The sequence below is a fragment of the Astatotilapia calliptera genome, chromosome 19 (assembly GCF_900246225.1).
Source record: "Astatotilapia calliptera chromosome 19, fAstCal1.2, whole genome shotgun sequence".
NCBI lineage: Eukaryota > Metazoa > Chordata > Actinopteri > Cichliformes > Cichlidae > Astatotilapia > Astatotilapia calliptera.
Window position 1 is genome coordinate 442,530 of NC_039320.1, and position 22,613 is coordinate 465,142.

Here is a 22,613-nt window from a genome sequence, read left to right on the forward strand (position 1 = left end):
TTACTTGAGACTTGCAAAACAATGACTTGGTCCCACCTCTGCGAGTAACCTTCAGTAATAGTAAAAAAAAAAAAAATCACACAGCAATTGTACATTCATGTAGTTGTACAAAGCATGATAATATATTAAGTAATCCAAAGTATTCAGAATACGTTACTCTCATTGAGTAACGTAACAGAATACGTTACAAAATACATTTTGGGGCATGTATTCTGTAATCTGTAGTGGAATACATTTTAATAGTAACCTTCTCAACACTGCTGATAAGTGTGCCCAATATTAAGGCTCCAGGTCCAGATGAAGTTCCAGCAGAATTCTGAACAATTGTGGCACCAGTATTCCACAGAACATCGCAGGAAATCAAGGAAACTGGCAGACTACCACCAAATATGAATTCTGTCAACATTAGTCTCCTGCTAAAACCAGGCAAAGACCCTGTATTTCCCTCAAGCTATCATCCAATATCCCTTAGTAAAATAATCTGCAAAGCTCTCTCAAAGAGATTAAAGAAGATAACTCCCCTCACTGTAAAAAAAAAAAAAAAGTAATAAAAAAGTATTTTACTGTGTATTTTACAGTTTTGTACAGTTTTTCTAGAATATCATTAAATTTACATAAATAGACTGTGATTTTACATTTCAAATGTAAAATAACATAAAATCACTGTAAATGTAATAAAACATAATTTCCTTGTTTTTTAAATATATTTGTCTGTACATATGCATATTTAGATTGTTTAAATACATTCACAAATGCATCAAAATTTCATAAATATTTGTCCGTTATTTGGAAGATTGAACTGTTAAATTCAAATCAAATCAAATCACTTTTATTGTCACATCACATGTGCAGGTACGCTGGTACATTACATGCGAGTGAAATTCTTGTGTGCGAGCTTCACAAGCAACAGCGTTGCGCAAAAATACAATAAAATAAAACAAGCAAAATATAAGGACGGCTAAATCTGAGAGTAATAAATATATGTACAATATAAGAGTGTGTGCATTACTGGATGTGTATACTAAATATGTTTTTCTACGTGTGTGTGTGTGTGTGTGTGTGTGTGTGTGTGTGTGTGTGTGTGTGTGTGTGTGTATACATATTTTACAAATGAAATAGAGTAAACAATAAATATAATATATAAAATATACAGAGGTTGGCAGTTGGACATGTGCAAAACAAGTGGCATTTATATACAGTGTGGAGTGCATAATGTTGAAGTTCCAGTAGTAAGGGTGAGGTGTCTATGAAGTGTTCAGCAGTCTGATGGCCTGGTGGAAAAAGCTGTCTCTCAGTCTGCTGGTTCAGGACCGGATGCTGCAGAACCTCCTTCCTGATGGAAGTAGTCTGAACAGTTTATGGCTGGGGTGACTGGAGTCCTTGATGATCCTTCCCGATTTCCTCAGGCACCGCTTCCTGTAGATGTCCTGGAGGGAGGGAAGTTCACCTCCAATTATCCGTTCAGAGCACCGCACTACTCTCTGGAGAGCTTTGCGGTTGTAAGCGGTGCTGTTGCCATACCAGGTGGTGATGCATCCAGTGAGGATGCTCTCACTGGCACAGCGATAGAAGGTCCTGAGGATGCGGGGGCTCATGCCAAATCTTTTCAGTCCCCTGTGAAAGAAGAGGCGCTGCTGCGCCTTCTTCACTGTTTTGTTTATGTGTACTGACCACGTAAGATCCTCAGCCAGATGTACACCAAGGAAGTGGAAGCTGCTCACTCTCTCCACAGCAGCGCCGTTGATGGTGATGGGGGTGTGTACTTCTCTGCACCTCCGGAAGTCCACTATCAACTCCTTTGTCTTTGCGACGTTGAGGGTGATATGGTTGTCTTGACACCAGTGGGTCAGGGCGCTGACCTCCTTCCTGTAAGCTGTCTCATCACTGTTGGTGATAAGACCCACCACTGTAGTGTCGTCCGCAAACTTCACAATGATGTTGGAGTTGTTAGTGGCCGTGCAGTTGTAGGTGTAGAGTGAGTACAGGAGAGGGCTCAGTACACACCCCTGTGGAGCGCCAGTGTTCAGTGTGATGGGGGATGAGGTGATGCTGCCCAGTCTGACCACTTGGCGTCTGTCAGACAGGAAGCTGAGGTCCCTGTACTCACGTTTGGCTGCTTTGATCACCTTCCGGAGTTGGTAATGTGCATGTTTGTAGTCCGATGTGTTCGCAGAGGCAAAGGCGGTGCTCCGTGCCGCCAGTGCCGTGCGAACATCTCTGTTAATCCAGGGTTTTTGATTTGGGAAGGATTTAACTGTTCTGGATGGGACGACATCTTCCACGCATTTCCTGATGAATCCGCAGACTGAGTCTGTGTACTCATCAATGCCATTAGCAGCCACGTGAAACATTTCCCAGTCCACAAGATCAAAACAGTCCGATTGGTCCGACCAACTGTGCACCGCCCTTAGGGTTGGAGCTTCCTGTTTCAGCTTCTGTACGCATCCCGGAAAGAGGTGTAGCAGTGGTCCACGAGTGTTGAAATGGATGTGTTGGTGTAGTTTTGGTGAAACTTTCTTCAGGTTTCCCTTATTAAAGTCCCCGGTCCTGATAAACGCCGCCTCTGGGTGTGCGGTTTCCTCACTGCTGATCGCGCTGTACAGATCCCTGAGTGCTCGGTCAGTGTCGGCTTGTGGGGGAATGTAAACAGCCGTAATAATCACTGCTGTAAATTCCCTCGGTAGCCAGAATGGCCAGCACTTAATCATCAGGTACTCCAGGTCCGGTGAGCAGAAGGATTTGACCGGGTGCACGTTCGCATAATCACACCAGCTGTTGTTGATCATGAAACACACACCACCGCCTCTGCTTTTCCCAGTAAGATCCTGTGACCTGTCCGCGCGGTGCACAGAGAACCCCGGTAGTTGTATTGCGGAGTCTGGTACCTTATCCGATGGCCAGATTTCTGTGAGGCAGATCACGCAGCAGTCCCGCATCTCTTGCTGGAATGAGATCCGCGCCCGAAGTTCGCACAGCTTGTTCTCCAGAGACTGCACATTAGCCAGTAATAAACTGGGTAACGGTGGTCTGTTAGTGCGCCGTCTGAGTCGAACCAGAACGCCAGATCTTCTCCCTCTGCGTCGGCGTTTGCGGCCTCCAGGGTCAGCGAACAAAGGCGTCTCAGGTGAGATGAATGGGGGGTCTGCAAATGGAGGGTCCGTGTTGCAAAACTTGAACTCTGGAAAGTGATGAGAAAGTCTGTCTTTTATGTCCAGTAAGGTTTGTTGGTCGTACACAAGAAGACATGTGCTACTCGTGAAAAAATAAAGGAAAAGTAAAATTAAACACAAAAAACAGCTGTTGCTTGGGGGAGCTCCCGATGAGGCTGCCATACTCGGCGCCATCTTAGCCAGTTTCAAATGTAATACTATGGAAAAATATATAAAGTGATTCTTATAAACTTTTTTTTACATCAAATAATGTTATTTAGGGCGATCGTGGCTCAAGAGTTGGCAGTTTGTCTTGTAATCGGAAGGTTGCTGGTTCAAGCCCCGGCTCGGACAGTCTCAGTTGTTGTGTCCTTGGGCAAGACACTTCACCTACTGCCTACTGGTGATGTGTCTGTGTGTGCCTGTTTGTCTATGTTTATGTGTCAGGTTGAATCTTAGACTCCACCTCTCTGGGAGCATCTCAGGTTCGGGGGAGATAGATGTGGGGGCCTATCTCCCCCCAACCCACTCCCTGCCAGTTGCCCGATGCTGATGTCCGGTGTCCGGGGCTGGGTACTTGGGTGTGCACCAGCAGAGCCTGCGGGCATGTTGCCGTAGCCCCCTGTGGCTTCTGCACCGTGGTTGCTGGGGGACCCCCAGCATCTGGGATCTTGGGGAGTCTGGGACTCACCTAAGCTTTTTTCTAGGAGGGTGGCATGGCTCCCGTGGTCCTCCCTGGGCTCTTGTGCTCTGTGGGGCCTCTATATCTCTTGGCCCTGGATCTCCTCCATGCCTACTTCATGTTCTGGGGGGCAGGGCTCCCCATACTTACTATTAGATATATGGAGAAACCTTGTGAATAGTGCGCTCATGCACACGGGTATTCACAGATGCACACTATCTTCCTTTGCTGCTGCCTCGAAACATATTGTGCGTCGTCATTCTTTTGTGCTGCTCAGTAAAATTCAATATTTATTATTTACTGTTACTTATGCTTATCTAGGTTGTTGCTGTGGTTTCCCTACTGTGTTGTTCTCTTTTTGCTTGTTTTCTTCTTTTTTGCCAGCAGGTGATCTGGTGGATTTTTAGTGTCTTTTCTCACCCCTTCCCCTCTGTTTTTCTTTCCCTCTCCTTTTCTTGAACTTCTCTTGTCTACATCTTTCTTTCCCCTTCCCCCGGTCATGTCTGTTCTGAATGTAATAACTTAAAAGTTAAAAAACAAACAAAACATTACATTTTTAGAAATATTTGTTGGTGTTTTCTTGGGTGTGTTTTTTTTTGTACTACTTGAACACTAAAGGTGCCCTCCAATGAGATGACAGTGCGAGCAGTGGCCCACAGCTCATTTAAGTTTGAGACTCCTGCTATGTAGCACTCAAAACACTTTATAGAACATGTTTCATTCACCCATTCACACAAGCACTTTTCTCTGTGTCCAAGTTTCTAGCTAACATTAGCACTCCTATGAATACATCAAGAGCAACTCCGGGTTCAGTATCTTGCCCAAGGCATGCAGCCTGGAGCAGCAAGGGATCAAACCACCAGCTTTCTAGTTAGCAGATGTCCTGAACTACCTACTCAGCCACAGCCATCCCAATGGGCCACCCCTTATTGGCTAATGACACATGAGTTCCAATTCTTTATCCACAAAGTCTCCCAGTGAGATCCACTCCTCATTCATGTAAAAAGGGTTGGAAAAAAATGAAAGTTTTGTATCTTAGAAATATAAGAATTTCTTATCGCTTATCAGAGGTTGAACATGTACTGATGGGTTTATCTCTTCTTGCACTTTATTCTGCTCTACTTTGTGATCCAAACTTACTGCTGAACTAAACTATCCCAGAATTCAACTCAGAATTGGTCACAGATAAATGTAATTAATTCAATCGAAGTGCTCAGAGAGTCAGATTCCCTGTAGGACGATTAGACGACTGATTTTTCTTCACAAACTTAAACGTCACATCATGTCTCCAGTATCCATGGCGTGTCTCCAAAACACTTCTACAGATTTTTGTGATGTTTTGACTTCTGGTGCATGTTGGGAATTAGAGAGATCAGCCCCAGTGAAAGTGCAGATGAAAAACGGGCAGAGTTTTCATCCCTAACGCTTTGTTTCATCATCCGTCCATCACGGCCAATGATGAAAGGCCGCTCGTTACGCCTCCGGTGAGCGACTGGCACCGTTGGATCTAAATTCCACATCAGACCTCCTCACTGAGACAGACAGCCAGAGGTTATTAGAAGGAGCTCCAGGTTTGAGCACCTCAACACACACACACACATACACCCACACACGCACACACACACAAGTACGCTCACCAGTGCAGCCTGTGATCTATGATTCATGTGCGCTCATTTAAAATTGTGTGAAATATTTAAAGTTGGCTGGTCGGCCTCAGAGGGTCGAATGACTGACCTCTCTGCTCTTATTACTGCATGTAGAGGAGGAGTGGGTGGAGGAGGGGAAACGTTACAGGCAAAAAGGAGAGAAAGATAATAACATGGAAGTAAAGAAATGGACTGGATGCACAAATGAAGAAATAGACTGATATTAACTTCATGATAGATTTGCCATTCTTGGTTATTCAGTCTTCATCTTTCGATTAACTGCTTTATGTTTGAAAAAATACAAACGCTGTGGTAGAGCCGATTTTCAGTCTTCCCTTTTTGTCATTTTTCAATGAAGCTTTTCATGGGTGTCACTGAAAATGGCTGGTAAGCGTGGTATATCCAAGTCTTTTTGCAATGCAATGATCTGCTTCTGATTCATTGCCGATGTTACTTCAAGTTCTTTGAAATTGTAATCACAAAATTCTGTTGGCAGTGAGTTAATTGCCATGCTTAAACATTAAGCAGCTACTAATCAGGTGCTTTGGAGATTGTATTGCATGGTGGATTACAGTTGACAGTAGTTTTCTGTGTTCAGGATTCCACTAATTTTTAAAAGATTCTAAACTCCACCAGGTGAAATAAAGCCCCAGCCCATGACCGAGTCTTCACCATGTTTTACAGATAGCTGTAGAGGACACACAGTTGTACCTCTTTCTTGACCTCCTCCAGGCACATAGTATTGACAGCAACTTGAACCAAAAATTTCATATTTGAATTCAGTGCCTGTGCCTGGAGAACTATTGCTCAAGACTACTTTAAAAAAAGACAAACGCCGTCTCTTTCCACACAAAATATAGAGAAATTATGGGTGTCTAGAGACTTCTGCACAGTAGTGTGCATCCATAGTATAGTCTCAACTACCGTATCTTTCAGACCATAAGGCGCACAGGGTTATAAGGTGCACTGTCGATGAATGGGTCTGTTTTCATACATAAGGTACATAAAGTGAAACAAAACAGTCAAATAAGTCCAACTTTACTTCTTGCTTCCTCCACTTCCGTAACATTGATTCATTAATGTTGAATTCTCTCGCAGCTGCTCTATTGCCATGTTGTTGCAGTATATTAATGACTAACCTCATATTGTGGATGGATTATCTCAGTTGTTCTCCTGACTAAAGTTTGGTCCGTTTACAGCATCCTGCCATGCGATTGCATTTGTCCCAAACCATCAGAATCCCTCACATTAACTTTTTATTGAGTGGAAAAAAGTTAGCGTTCATCCTCCAGCTTCACTATGTTTATGTTTTGCTTGTGTCGCTAGCGATCACATAGCAGATCATTATATACCAGCTAGTCCAACTTCAGTAACCCTACAAATGTCACAGCTGTTTAGTTTTCTGTCTTCATTTATGTTGGAAGAGACAGCTGAGCTGTACTTTTTAATTTTTTCAGAAATCTCTCAGTCAGAACATGGTATATCATGTTTAGGTGGAAAGTAGCGAGCTAACTTCCTGCTAACTTGTAACTCCATTAATTTAATAAATTCTGTTTTTATGGATACTGGATGTTAAACTTAATTGTTACACCTGCTAAAGCAGCAACGCTGATCATTTTATTAAAGATGAAAGAATTTAGACAGTTTTTACCTCTCAGTGATGCCAGAGTGTTCGTTTGACTTTGGGACCTGAAGGGACGGAGTTTTGGACCCAATTCTACAACTGAATTAGATATCAGGACATATTAAATCTTACACTAGGTCTCAAAATTAGATAAATACAACCTGAATACCAGCACATGACATATTACACCATGTCAGTATTTATTTATCAAAAACAATTAGAGAGACTTTGGAGAGTAAGGAGCAGCCAGGTGCTGCTAATGCATTTGATTAGCTGATCATCAGCAGGTGTGAGCTCCTCTATAAAGGCAAAGGTTTTGGCAGTTTGCTAGTCCGGAACGCTCAAGTGTGTGTTAACATTATCTCAAGGATGATCTTAGAAAAGCAACTGTTGCTATCCATCAATTTTGCAAGGGTTATAAGGCCATGTCCAAACAGTATGAAGGCCATCATTTTACAGTGAGAAAGTCTATTTAAAAGTGTGAAACAAGTTGTTGCTTAACTCTTGGAAAATTCATCACAAGGTCAGACTGTGCAATGCAAAGAAAAATTGCACAAAAAAAAACAAACAAAACGGGATTGAAGCACAGTGGTGGAGGGGTAATGATTTAGGTACTCACCAGTCATTGAGTTGACCATGAACTCCTCCATATATCAAAGTATTCTAAATGTGAGACTATCTGTCTGACATCTAAAGCCTGACAAAAACTGAGTCATGCAATAGGAGAATCACTAGCAAAATTACAATGGCTGGAAATACTTTGTGACTGAGCCTTTTTGCAATGGCTCAGTCAAAGCCAAAAACTCAACCTCATTGAAATGCTATGATGGGACCATAAGAGAGCTGCTCATAAACAATTGCCTCTGTAACCCTCAGTGAATTGAAGTAATGTTACAAATAAAAGTTGACCAAAACGGCTCTACAATAATGTGAGGTAATCATAAAGTCATCCAAAAAAATGATTATTTCAATTTACTGCTAGTAATGATTGTTTTGCAAGCTACTGATTCATAGAATGTACTTAGTGTTAGTATTAGTGTAGAAACAGCCTAGTTAATTGTGATGGTGCCGTTTTTTTTTTTTTTATTATTATGTTGCTCTTTGTTGTTTGCTTTCTCTTCTGTTTTTTTTTCTCCATACAGGTGATCCAGGTGTTTTGTTTTGTTTTTTGTTTGTTTTTTTTGTTTTCTTTCTTCCCCCCCTTCTCACCGTCTCTCCCCCCTTTGGTTTTCTTTCTCTCCCTCTCTTTCTTTCATTCTTTCTCCCTGTCCTATCCCCCAGTCATGTCTGTCCCGTTTGTAGCAACTGAAAATAAAATAAATTCATAATTATAATAAAGGTCAATCAAATGGACCAATATGGCAAGGCCATGATGATCCACTTGGTAAAATAAATCCGCTTGGCATCTTTCTTGGCCTTAAGACAACAATTCTGATGGCTAAAGATCCAAACGGGACACAAAAAAAAAAAAAAAAAAAAAAAGAAACAGCCTGTTTTTCTACAGGCTGTTCCTAGACTTTTGGCTTAATCTCTGTTTCAGCAACCACACTGAAATACATTATATTGTCAAAATAGTGTATTAGGTTGTTTTTCATCTGAAGTTACTTCGTTCTTTTTCTTTAGGCGTTGTCACAACAGATCATCTCCTTCCATCTCACCCTATCCCAGCATCCCCTACTGTCACATCAAAAGCCTCTGCATGCCCTCCTTAACAACATCTATGAATCTTCCTTGCCATCCGGGAAAGACAGCAACTTGGTCACAAAGTGGTAGTAAAATCACAGAGGGGGGTCAGCGGATGGTGATGTGCATAGAGGTCCCAAACCTTCTGCAGACTCAGACTTCAGATAAGCTCAAGAACACGCAGTGGTATTGCTGGACTCTTGAGCAGTGGAGATGTGTTGTCTGGAGCGACAAATCATGCTTCTCCGTTTGGCAATCTGATGGGTGACTGGGTTTGGCTGTTGCAAGGAGAACTGTACTTGTCTAACTGAAGTGTAAAGTTTTATAGAGGGAGCATGATGGTGTGGGGTTGTTGTTCAGGAGTTGGGCTCGACCCCTTAGTTCCAGTGAAAGAAAGTCTTAATGATGCAACATACCAAGATATTTTGGACAATTTCATGCTGGCAACTTTGTGGGAACAGTTTGAAGATGGCCCCTTCCTGTTTCAACATGACTGCGCACCAGTGAACAAACCAAGTTTCATAAAGACATGGATGAGTGAGTTTGATATGGAAGAAACTGACTAGCCTGACCTCAACACCTTTGGGATGAATTAGAGCAGAAACAGCAAACCAGGCCTTTTCATCCACTACGAGTGTCTGACCTCACAAATGCTCTTCTGGATCCTAAACCTCGTGGGAAGTCTTCGCAGTCTTCGAAGTGTTGGTGAGTCAACATCACATTAAACCCTATGGGATGTCAATCAAGTTCATATGTGTGTGAAGGCAGACGAGTGAATACTTTTGGCAATATAGTGTAAATTTAGAACCTGCGAAGGACCAGATCTTTTTTGTTTATTATCTCTGAATGCATAAAATGTTGTAATTTAATAAAGTCCATCCATGTATCTGTAAAATACTTAACTGAGCTCAGACATTTTCATAAAGCTCAGATACTTTCTGACAAGAAACGAAAAAACCAACAGCTAAGGAAGAGCAAGAAAAGAAAGACGAAAGAAGAGAAAACCTGGCAGCCTGAGATGTAACATTATCCAGTATTCTGGCGAGAGGCGGGATGGCTGAATGTGTCAAACAGAAGAAATGATGCAATCTGGTAACAAATTTGAGAGAAAATTTTATTATGAATATGGCACCTGTAAGATGGTCAAAACCGGGTTACAGAAAGACAACCATGTATATGACATGTTCCTCTGAACGGATGAGAACCTAGCAAACTTATAAAAGAACAACTGCTATAAAAATGAAGTATGTACATTTTCGGATTTGCAGCATTATTCATGGTAAATGAACTCAAAAAGATGTCTTTCAAAAATAATAATAAAAAAATAAGCCAGGCACTCAAAGTTAGCATCAGTTAGTCATGAGTTCCCCCCACTCTTCTGAGAGGGGGAAAAAAATAGAAATGTACCATAGTTTTCTCTTTTTTAATATTTTAATTTGTTTGTATTTAGAATTTTATAACACTGTTAACATTGATAATAAGAGATTCCCTCTCTCCCGTATTTCAGCTACTTGGCACCAAGTTCCTCATAAAAGAATCTGTATAATTGTACAAGAAATAGTTAAAAACACAGACACAGTTTTTTCACAGGTAAATGAAGTGATTTTTCAATATTTGTATTTCTTAAACACTATGTATTTTTGACAGCAGATGTGATTAAGGTTTTTAAGTTTTTAAAATCACCAGCAAAGTTTTCATTTTTCGACATAAAACACAGAAAAAACATTGAAACAGCTTGGACTGGCTGTTTGGTTTTTTGTTACATGTGGGTGTATTTCCTGGTTTTCGTCTGAGTTATGTATTCCCCCACCCACCCCGCACCACTATCAACACCCACCGCTGTCATCACCACCTACACTATATCTCGTGCCCGATTCTTTACCAAACGGGGCAGCAGCGTCATTCACCTATGCCCCATCCCCCCACTTTTCATGCAAAACTGCCAAAAGGTAGAAAATGCTAAAATCTAGAGGAGCAGCAAAATGCTCCCAAAATGACAAATTTAACATTCAACCACAAACAACCCGACAATAAACTGGCAGGTCGGGTGGCCCAAACCACATTCCTCTTACTTGAGCGCAAAAAAAAATAAGCACATTGTTCAATTTCTTAACCTGGATTTGTTTCGTTGTTGTACACATTAGTTGCAGTAACAAGACATCGATTCTTCACAGACAGCACACAACCTACAGATTGGTTTTCCTGATGTGAAGGGGTGATGAGAGGCCCGGGTCGGTTTGATAACAGACTGGGCTCGACAGACTTTGAAAACAGAAGAAGAAGAAAAAAGAAACTGCTCAACTGAAAATAAAAACAAACAGAACAACAAAAAACGAGGGTTCGACTATGAGAAATGCATCGGACAAACTTACTAAACATGCAGTTCAGTTTTCCAAAACACCTATAAAAATAGATTTATAGTGCGAAATATTTTTTTCTTCTTTTAGTTATTTTAGAAATCTTTAAAATCATTTTTTATTACGTGTCCTGAAAGACTACCGTGATTTTTTTTTCTTCCCCCATGAACCACTTGTTTAACTTTGTTTGTCCCGTGAGAGAAGTTTGCGCAGGAAGTCAACAAGTTTTGGTGGGAACCAATGAAATACACCCAATGCACACAAGAAGCCCAAAGGGGTCCTGGGAAAAGGTTTCACAGCTGAGGCATTTGTCTGGGTCATAAATCTACAGCTAAAATCTTACTTTAGGCTTTTCTTTGTCATAATTTGTTTCTAATATACTGTAAATATTTATTAGTTATCTAATAATAGCAGGAAACTTTGATTCCCAGAATTCCTTAGTGGCAAAAACATGGCTCCATAAACCTTTGAGCTAGTTAGAGAATCTTTTCATCTCTGAGAGAAAAGACAGTGAGATAAAGAGGTTTGTATAAGACTACACAACAGCAAAAAGCAATAGCAGAGAGAAAGATAGAGAAGGATTCGAAAACAAGATCAAAAGGTTTTACAAAGACAAAAAGGAAGCAGCGAAAGAAAAGGTGGACTCTGCAAACTTTTTTTTTTTTTTTGCTTTTTGCAAAGGCCACCGAACACGAAATTCCACGAACCTCCACTGGTTTCACTAAGACTGCTGATAGAGGGAGAAGGACAAAGAGAAGGAGTAAGAGAGACAAGGAGCTGTTGTTTTTTGGGGGGATGTCAATCATCCCATAGACTCCACCTCCTTTTCCCTCTAGCCCCTCCCCTCTCCTTTCCCCCACACTAGAGATAGAGCACAGAGAAGACAAAGGACAAAAACAGCTACAGTAGCTCAGTATATACTGCATATAGTCAACACACACAGAGAGAGAAGTCGCCATGAAAGACTTTTTGACAGCCAGTGACACTAAACACATTGGTAACACATTTTTACGTCTTAATCACACTGGGTAATAAGGATGGCAGGATGGCAAAAACGGGGCTGTCAGCTTTAAAAAGATGGATGGTGTGACAGTTTTTATACTGTTTTAATTATTACTTATCCTCTTTTTTCTCTTATTACCAAAAAAGTAGAAGAAATAAAAACACAAATGAACAAGAATCACAGTGCTTTTCAAACACTAAACTTGTGAGATTAAGCAATTCTTTTTTTTTCTCTTTTTTGGCAACGTAGACTCGGGGAAGAAAAGAACACGAAACACAAGAACAATGACAAAGACAACATTGTTTAAAGGAATGTGATTTTTTTTCTTCCTCAAAAAAAATAAACGCATATTCATTTTTTTCTTATAGTTATTAGATTGATTGTTTGATAGATTGATTGAAAATGCATGTCTTTATTACAATCTCCTTATTGATATGTGGTTTTTAATCACAGGGTCCGGCGATGAGATGGAAGAGAGTGGATTTTTTTTTTTTAGGAAAATCTTGCGGAGGTGGTTCTGGTTAAGGAAGAAGAAGAGGAGGAGAGGGGGGGGGGGGGGGGCAAGGAATAAAGTAACTGCATAACAAAACAGTGATTAAACAAGAACCGGTCAAGGTTGTCAACATTCATTTCTTAAGTTAGTGCTGCTAGCTAATTAGACTCAGTCTCACTGAGCATTTAATGTGATTAAGTTAAAAAAAATACATACAAATAAAAACAACACTGTACAGCCTAAAATTCAACCAATCAACTCCATGTTGCGCTGCCCCTTGTGGCCCAATCAGAATGGAGAGGGACATGTAGGTGAAACATGGAGATAATGTTGCTGATTTACAGGTTTTTCCTGTGTTTCTGACTTTCCTGAAGGTCAGAAAAACAAACAAACAAACAAACAAACAAAAACAAACTTTAAAATCTTTCCCCCCTCTAAAAAATAAAAAAATGATATCAGTCTATCAACGAGCTGTGGGTTTGTTTACAGTACCCACATCAGCCAGCTGAATCAGGGTTACTGGACGGTCGGTAGCACCACAAATCTGTAGAATTGACAGGAAGAAATGTGGACAGAAACATGAAAGGTCAGGCAGACAGCGTGAAAGATAAGAGAGAGAGCGACAGATTGAGATGGGAAGAGATGTAGAGGAGGCTATGTTTGGTGCGAGACCTGTAGGTAAACTCCTGGGATAAAAGAGGAAGTAGTAACATTCGATAATTCACAGGTCATTACCCGGCTGAAATAGCTTTTTTTTGTTTTTCTTTTTAATGCTTGATTTGTAAGTGAAATCTGAGCTAGAATATTTTATATATATAAAAAAAAGGATAAAAGTAAAAGAAAAAAACAGCATTAATTCACTAAACTATTCCCTCAATTGAGAAACTTTCTCAAAAAACCTTTTTTCAAAAGATTATCTCTGAGACCTTTGTGGGGCGCAAGAGAGCACCGTCCTCTCGGTTTAAAAACGTTCTTTTCAAGCCTTGATCACATCAAGATACATAAGAAGGAACGCCACATAGAGTTCTCTGTCTGTTACAAATCCCTGTACCGTCCTCCTTTAAATACACACAATCCACATCTTTATAAAGATGCAACAGAAACAAGTCAAATAATAAAAATTATCCCCATCAGGCTCCAACTGAGTCCTTAGGCAATATGAATTCTCTGTAGGCAAAAAAGGGGTTCTTTACAATAAAGAATAGTCTGGTTTTTGTTTGTTCAAGAGAAAAGAGTTGCTGATCGCAAGAAACGGGAGCAAAGCGAGAGACTGAGAGAGGAGAAGAGGATGAGGAGGAGAGAGAAAACAGATAGAAAAGGGGGACAAGTTTGAGGGTCACGTCTGTTACGCAAGCTCAGTTTCTGAGATTCAAAGTGCTAGAGTACATCTGTCATCCTTCCCTTTCCTTTCTCTTCTCTCGGAAACACAGTGCTAAACCGTGTTGATAAAACAAGTAAATAGTCTTTCATTTTTATTTACTAGTGAGCAGTCTTTGACACAGTTGTTGATTCCGAAAACACAGTAATGCGGTCTTGGATACTTTCTGCTAATCCTCCTTCCTCTCCAGTGTTGTCTGCGTGGTATGGATCCCGTTGCTGTACACTGGGAATGGTAGCGTTGAGAACAGTCCCTCTGCTGTGGTGAAAACATTGGCTGTTGTTGGCATCTGACCTCCAAGGGCACCGTTCCCACCTGTGGCAGTAGGAGATCCGACAAAGGGGCCAGCAGCTGCCGCAGCAGACATGTTGAGCCTGTGGACATGATGGTAGAGCATCTCCATGGGTGTCTTAGGGTCCAGGCCGAACCCTGAGCCGTCAACAAAGTTCATGGCAGCATTAGGGAGGAGGTTGCCTTGTGCCATAGCCAGAGTTACGTCCGCTGGCGCATACCTGATGGTCCCAGTGGTGTAGACCCGTGGAGCTGTCGTGCTGGTGGAGGCCAGAGTACCTGTGACTCTGTGGACCAGCGGAAGCACCACGTTACCAGCTTGCAGGCGCTGAAGTGCTTCAAGGTCCCCAGAGTACAGTAGTGAAGAAGAAGAGGTTGAGGAGGATGAAGAAGAAGATGAGGAAGAAGAGGTGGTGGGAGTGCCTTGTTGCTTGTCCCGTGGGGATGCAGAAAGGGGAGGAGATAGGGGGTCGGCAGAGGAGGCGCTGGAAGGAGGAGCTAAGCTTACAGCGCTGGAGGCAGAGGATGGGGCTGAGCTTCCATTGTAAGGGGGTTTCCTCACTCCTCCTGCTCCTCCCTCAGTTCCAGGAGGGGTGAGGACAGAGTCAGGAATGGCTACCTGGAGAGATCCTCCCTGTGGTGAGGGGAAGGTCTCATGGCTCCCTGGAGCAGATGGCTTGGAGGTCATGCTGTATGGAGACTCGTTTCTGGAAATTTCCCTGTTGGGAGGGTAGTTCCAGATGCTGCTGTCATTGTCAAAGTTTATTGGTTCTGCCATCTCTGTCTTAATCTTCAGAACTGAGGATGCTGCATTTGCACTGTTTGGGGAGCCAGATGAGGCTAAGAGATGGGTGGAGGTTGCGGTTGTGGCTTGGGAGGGGTCGACTAGCGGAGTGGTATCGCCTATTGCTATGGGACTGGGTGTAGTTGAAGACAGACGAAGCCTCCTGCTTCGTGAGCCATCCCATTTCTGCACTTTCCTCCTCTTTCGCCTTTTCTGCAGCTTGCTACCAGCATTGACACTGTCACAATCTTGCACGCACCCATTGTCATCCTCGTCATCTTCTTCATCCTCCTCTTCTTCTTCTCCTTCCTCTTCTGATGAAGACGTTTGGGAGCTACGCAGCTGTACGTCTTCCCCTTCTCCGTAGTGCTCTACTTTAATATGAAGCCCACCTAGGTTACCCAGTCCACCGATGGCACCCAGACTCCCTAATCCTCCAAGCCCTGCTAACCTTCCCAACCTGCCTCCACCTCCCCCTCCCCCTCCTCTGCCAGCCTCTTCTTGCTCCTCACCCTCTCCATCTGAAGGTTCCAGACTGTCATCACTGTCCTGGCTCTCAGGGTTACTTGAGCTATCTCCTTCTTCTTGGCGCTTCATTTCTTGTTCAGATGAACAGTGTGACTGGCCAGGTTGCTGCTGACGTTTGCTGTCTGTCTCTGGGTCCTCACTGTGTTCTGTTTGGTGGCCGGGCTTCTCCTCTGCCTTGGTGTTCTCGTTGTCTGTCGAAAAAAAAAATTGTTTATAATGCAGAAAAAGAAGATTCCAGTTACAGTCGAAACCATTCTAGACATAAGTAGATTCTTAATATTTGGCAGTATGATATCTTCCCAGAGCAGCAACAAGACACTGCATGAACACATAAAATTGATGATGTAGTCAAACACAGCATGAAGGGAAGAGATTTTGCAGGAATGGGTTGCAAAGTGATTTGCAAATGCAGCCAGTGCTGCTGAAGGGAACTGTGGCAGATCCTGACTTCATAACCTGCTTGAACTAATGCTGTGCACCATAGTTTCAACCATTAATTTACTTGTTAATTACAGTCCATTAACCATCTGAACCATGTGAACTCACATTCATGATATAGAGGTGTGGCTTTAGTAATGGAAAAGAAAATCATTAGATTTGTTAATTGCTTTGATATGGAGTGAATCAAAAACTTTGATGCACTGACATAAAAATTATGCTCCAATGTTGTGGAAAAATTTATCCTGATGTTGGAACAGTGAAGAGTTTCCCTAAAAAAACCAATAAGATTTATACTCTTGGAAACACAAGTGTCTTGGCACTCCATCCAGTGAGTGTGTCAGACTGACTTGCCAACACTGCCATTGAATACCTGCGTAATTCTGCATGCCCCCTTACATTTTTCAGGACAGGTATTCCATGTGTTGTTTTCTGGATGCACTGATGTGTGCTCAGTATCCGTAGCTGCTTCTGTTCAGGCATGTTGGCTCTGTCTAACCCATTACACACACAACACATACACACTTTAAACTCTGCCAGCACACACATAGGCCAGGCCAGCGGCTGCCCAGCTGGCAGAGCTAAGACTCCCTAATGGCATCCGAAATGTCGACTCAATTGCTTTGTCTGGGGGAAACCTTGTATCTCCATTAAGTGTGCTTTCCAAGCAAAACAGATGTATTCCAAGCCTGAAAATTAAAAATGGACCGGTAGTCTTAAAGGTTCCTCCCAACCAGGGAGGTTCAATATAAATGAAATATCATTTCACAATAAAATGGAGTCAAGTATTTTCATAGACCATGAGATCACATGAAGAAGACATTTCAACAACTACACTGTGAAATACACTATATTGACAAAAGTATTCACTTGTCTGCCTTCACACACAAAACTTGAGTGACATCCCATTCTTAATCCACGGGGTTTAGCTATAACAGCTACAGCTCTTCTGAGAATATATTGTATAGCACACTTTGAGTGTGCGGGTAGTGTAGAAAAGCACTGTATAAGAACCACATATACCATTTTACCAAGGCTTTTCACAAGGTTTAGGAGCGTCTTTATGGGAATTTTGGACCATTCTTCCAGAAGTGCTTTTGTAAGGTAAGACACTCATATTGGAGAAGAAGACCTGGCTCACAGTCTCTGCTCTAATTCATCTGAAAGGTGTTCTATTGGGTTGAGGTCAGAACTTTGTGCAGGCCATGTCTTTATGGACCTTGCTTTGTGCACTGGTGTGCAGTCCTGTTGGAACTGGAAGGGTACATCCCCAAACTGTTCCCATAAAGTTGGCAGTATGAAATTGTTCAAAAAGTCTTGCTCAGCCGATAAGAGTTCTTTTCACAGAAGCTCTTAACTCAGAAAGTTGGTAATATTCTGTAATTTACTGAGCTCCTCTGAGTGGCCCATTCTTTCACAAATGTTTGTGGAAGCAGTCTGCATGCCTAGGTGATTGATTTTACGTGGTCATGGAAGTCACTGGATCGCCTGAACTCAGTCATTTGAATGGGTGAGTGAATACTTTTGGCAGTATGCGTATCTGATACCCAATCTTTGGATAGTGCTATCAGGTCGAGGACATCTTGAATTATGCTGCTCATTTTCTTATTTAATTCTGACTGGTTTCTCTGTAAATGCATCTGACAAGGCTAGTTAATACACAACACTGCTGCTCTTCTGTCCCAGTGTCGTTGCCAACGACACTGAGCATGCATTTTTACATTACTTCAATTTTTTATTTATCTTATTTGTGAATCAGGAGGTATTTGATGGGAAGGATTTTCAGCTGCGGATTAATCCATATTGTTGTAATAATTCACAGTAGTAACGTAGGCTAAGTAAAACTTATTAGATTATGGTATGCCAATTTTGCATGTGACAGACAATCTGCTGTATTCTGCCCCACAAAAAAAAAAAAGGGGGGGGCGGGGTAAAGATAACTTTGTTTGCCATTTTAGACATCTTTATTCATAGGCTCTCCTTCTGTACATACATTGCATCTTAAGAGAACAAATGTCAAAGAGCAGATATCTCATTTTAAAATATGTCAAACTGGGGCATCGCAGGCCTGTTGGAGCTGAAGCTGGACACTTCCTGCAGCAGCTGGCGTCAGTTTACAGCCAACAGTGTGCCAGAACCACTCTCCTCCAGCAAGAATAACAGCTGGCACTGATTCCCATCATGCCAGCACAGGCTGGTGGACTTGATAATATTACGCTCAAGGTGGAGGCCCAGGCTTGCTTTAAATTCAGCTGTAATGACACTGCTTTGAGCTTTGTCTCCTTCACTATTATCTGCTGCTTAAAATGCTGGTGACACGAGGTGAATAAAATCCTTGTTTTCTGTTTCTAGATCTGAATTCAGATATCAGTGTTTTCAAGATCTCAGCTTATCACCTGTGAGGCATCCTTGTGTATCTAGTAAATTGATTCTGATGAATTTGTTTAATCTAGTGAACAGTTTCCAAAACATTTAACAGAAAGTTTTGGCTTCTCCATCAATCTATTACCTCCCGCTTATCCAATTCGGGGTTCTAGTTTTGATTTTCAAATTCAAAATTTAGAATTAATACCTCTTAAGCACCACATGCCATCGGGCATTTTGGTTTATTAAAAACACTATACAGTCATGTTTTTTTAATGCCGATTCGAGGTCTAAAACAATTTATTTATATAGCACCAAATTACAACAACAGCCCCAACATATTATTGCAGGGTCTTTACCTCATCAGTCAAGCCTAAAATGGTTAAAATGGTAGTTGTCAGAGTGGTTGGCTGGAAGTTTTATCAGCTGGTTTGCTCTGACACGATATGAAATGACTAGCCTGAGTTAAAATTTCAAGGAAGTTTCTTACCTCTCTGTATCCAATAAAGAAATACAAGTAGGCAAACCTGAGAGAGAGAAGTCTTTATCCCCTCAGCTGACATATAAGACTGATGAAGTTTGTACTTGTGCGTGTGCAGACAATGTTATACCAAGAATCTGAGAAGCTGAGTGTTGCTTTTTAGGTTTACGGCAAAGCCCTCCTTCATTTTTGGTGTGCCATGTCTGTACAAACAAATGACTCAAGACTGCTGACAAGTGCATTCACTGAACAGAGCTCCCTTTTTCTTAGTCTAATACAATATCTTCTGCTTCCAGATGTTATTCCAGCATTTTGTATCGAGGTCTGTAATCGTGTTTCTTTACTGATCTGTTGCAGCGAATCAATGGGACTACGAAGTTTGGACAGCCTCTGTAGTGGGAACAAAATAAATTTCAAACTAACAGCAGCACTACAGTGTCTGTAGTGTCAAGGGTTTATTTATTATAGTCTCCTGTTTTAGTACTCACTGTCAAATATTGTAATTAAGCTGTTTTATGACCTAAACTACACACAAAGAAAAAGTAGTAGCACAGAATTTATCCCTGAAGAAATGTTATTCATTTAAAAATATTTTCTAGAATTGTTTTTCACACAAAAGAAGATTCCCCTGCCTACAGGACTGAGATGGCATCGCCTAAACCTTTGTGATTTGCAGATCTCCAACGATGAGCAGAATGTGTTATTTCACAGTTTTTTTCCTTTGTGCCATTTTGGTGCATTTCTTGGAGGGTGTTTGTGTATTGTGGCCTTTATTTGAGGCATTTTGCAGGATTTTGTGATGTGTGAAGTTTGGAGGCATTGTGTGATGCTGTGCAGCTGTACCATATTTTGTCATTTTGTCATTTTGTCGCAGTTTGCAACACTGCCAGTGAGCGCCCAGTCCCTGCAGCTGTTGGCATTCAAGACATTTCAGCCTGGCAAAGTCAGCACACTGGCACCAGCTGATAAAATATCTTTGGCTTCTCTTCTTCAAACCATATTTCTTTTTTCTGGTTGTATTTGAACAGGTGCTGTTAAGGAATCATGTAGGTTTTAGAAGCATTTTGTGCAATATTGTAACTATTCTAATATTTATACAATGTAAGAATATGATCTGATTTATATCTTTTTGGTTCACTCTTTTTATTTTACATAGGCTTTGCCATCTAGGAGCTGTTGCGTTTGGGATAAGATCAGTTTTGTCAGAGGCCCTCTAGATCCAACGGAATCCAGAGGAGCAAAAACAAAAAAAAGAAAAGAATACACAAAATATAAATGACGCTGATGCCTATCTCCATTAAAACGTGACTGAATGGACATGATGGTAAGCAGAACTCATACGGCTTTTTAATCTTTGCTCTTCTTCAAACTATGGCTGAAGAAAATGATGGCAGGACTCAGGCTATGCACTAGAGGCCAGCAGATTACTCCAAATATTGTCAAATATATCAACTATATGTAAAACCTTTTTTTTTTTTTTTTAGCAACTATATGTTGCTCCTCTGTTCTCCCTTTTCTACCCACCTGAGTTTTCTTTGGACTCGGACTCAGAGTCTGAAGTTTCAGAGGACTCTGAAGCTTTCTCAGGCAGGTTTGGCAGCTGGGCAATGTCCATGGGTGTGTCTTTATACTCTGGATTACTGCAAAGACACAGAAAATTTGTCAGTGACAGAAGAAACGTTTGTTCATCGATTGCCTTGGTCAAATCTAATGAAAATAAATGTCAGCTATAATCAGGGGTGCACATAAGTTGTCCGCAGGTGCGCATTCACTGTCAAAATAAAAGACACGACGCGAAGAAGTTGCAACGCGCGTTTGCGCACATAAGATTTTCTGGAGGACGACAGATATTTGTTTAGAACTCTTAAAGATGTCGAAGAAGCAAACTCCTTTAAGCAATTACTTTGGTGTTCCTCCACCTCCAAAGAAATGTCAGAAGGAGTCCGAACCGCAAAAGAAGCACGTATTCTCGGAAAAGTGGTTGCTGGAGGTGAGCTGGCTTCAAACAAATGATGAACGCACAGAGATGTGGTGCAGAATGTGCCATGAAAATCCCACTCTAGCGGACAAAAACAGTGCCTTTTATATGGACGCAAACGCACGTTGCAACTTCTTATCTGGTGCACGTCTTTTATTTTGACAGCGAATGTGCACCTGCGGACCACTTATGTGCCCCCCTGGCTATAATGTATAATTTATAATAACATGGCTCCAATCGTGAATGCATTATAAAGTAAAATGGGGAGGATGCAAATGTTTTTATAAAGTAATGCCTATGTCTGTCTATTCTTTAAAAGTAAAACAAAATAGTCAATGAAAGCTGGCTTTATTAATTTCTGTATGATATTAATCTACAGTACTTTGCACCTCTATGTAAATTAGAAAAAAACTGATGTTGTAATGATGTTTGGCTGAAACTTTGGTCTGGTGAAGTTAACTGAAACAGTTCATCACATTCTTCAACCACCAAATCACAGTTGTATTATTTTTCAGCTTACATTATATGATAGGATGGCTACAATTTAGTTTGCATTAGAAATGTGTGCTTTTGCATTGCCAGCTATGCAATTCATTAATTCATTATTATGTCAGGTCAACTGGGATAAGTGATAGATGTCCCCGTTTAGGTTTCGTTGGCCGTAGAAAACAGGGACAAGAAAAGGAGTTACACTGGATCACTCTCAAGCAGGAAAAAATAAGAAAATGTGATTTAGTTCATTTCATTGGCTTTGTTTCTTTAATTAATCTGCAGAGGCTCTTGTCCCTATAAAACTCTCCATTTTCTGGACATCTGCATTTGTTTAAGAGTCTAGTATACATACATCTGGATTCTCTGAGCAGCTTCTCTTTTACTTCTTTTGAATGAGTTTTGATAAACTCTCCTTGACCTCCTAATGTTTCCACAGAGATCAAGGAAAAGCAATAAGAAAAAAGAGGTAGGAGGTAATTTTTTGGACTGTTCCACCATACCATTGTACCACAAGATCATTATCACATTGTCGACCTCTGACCTGAGAACGTAGTTGACCCAGATGATGTTCTTCTCGCTGGCGTTTTTCACATTGATAGCGATGGTGGCACTGGACTGGATCCAGATGTAACCACCATTCTTCTGGATCCACCGGTAATACTTTGTCACACTCTGGCCTTTATTCATCACTGAGACAGAGAAAGAAAGCAAGAAAGGATGTTTGTTATTTCACTGCGTTTTCTCTTTGATGTTGTGTCTTTACAGATAGTTCGTCAGAGGAGAGAAAGAAAAGGCAAAAAAAGTGGATAAAGGACAGGGGAGTTTGGATGGGTGGAAGGTGCGAGAGAAACAAAGACTGAGAGGTGTGTGTGTGTGTGTGTGTGTGTGTGTGTGTGTGTGTGTGTGTGTGTGTGTGTGTGTGTGTGTGTGTGAGAGAGAGAGAGAGAGAGAGAGAGAGGGAGGGAGGCAGTCATCAGATGTCATGTGACAGCTGGCTCAGAGCTGCTCTGCTGGTGCCGTCATTAATCAGACCAACACACACTGCCAGCCTCTCTTGCTCTCTCCGTATCTGTGTGGGTGTGTGCAGCACTGCCTGTTCATGTATCCATGTGCTTCCCATAGGTTTGAAATAACACACTCAAAGCATGACATCAAGTTTTTATGAAACGTGAATGCTGAAATATCCTATTGCTGTGACATTCTGACAGTACACAATCATGTACTTCTCATCACATACAAGGT

General features: G+C 41.5%; 1 protein-coding gene across 4 annotated transcripts in view; it reads right to left on the reverse strand.

Moving 5' to 3' along the window:
• Positions 1-13,052: 13,052 nt before the first annotated feature.
• npas3 (neuronal PAS domain protein 3) overlaps positions 13,053-22,613 on the reverse strand; it is a 380,804-nt gene continuing 371,243 nt past the window's right edge. For all 4 annotated transcript variants that reach the window (XM_026151150.1, XM_026151153.1, XM_026151151.1 and 1 more), the window contains 3 exons: positions 21,913-22,060; positions 20,426-20,541; positions 13,053-15,809 (listed from right to left, as the gene is read on the reverse strand). In XM_026151150.1, coding sequence (XP_026006935.1) covers positions 14,185-15,809; positions 20,426-20,541; positions 21,913-22,060 — 1,889 coding nt within the window. In that variant the 3' untranslated portion in view covers positions 13,053-14,184. The remainder of the gene's footprint in view (positions 15,810-20,425; positions 20,542-21,912; positions 22,061-22,613) is intronic.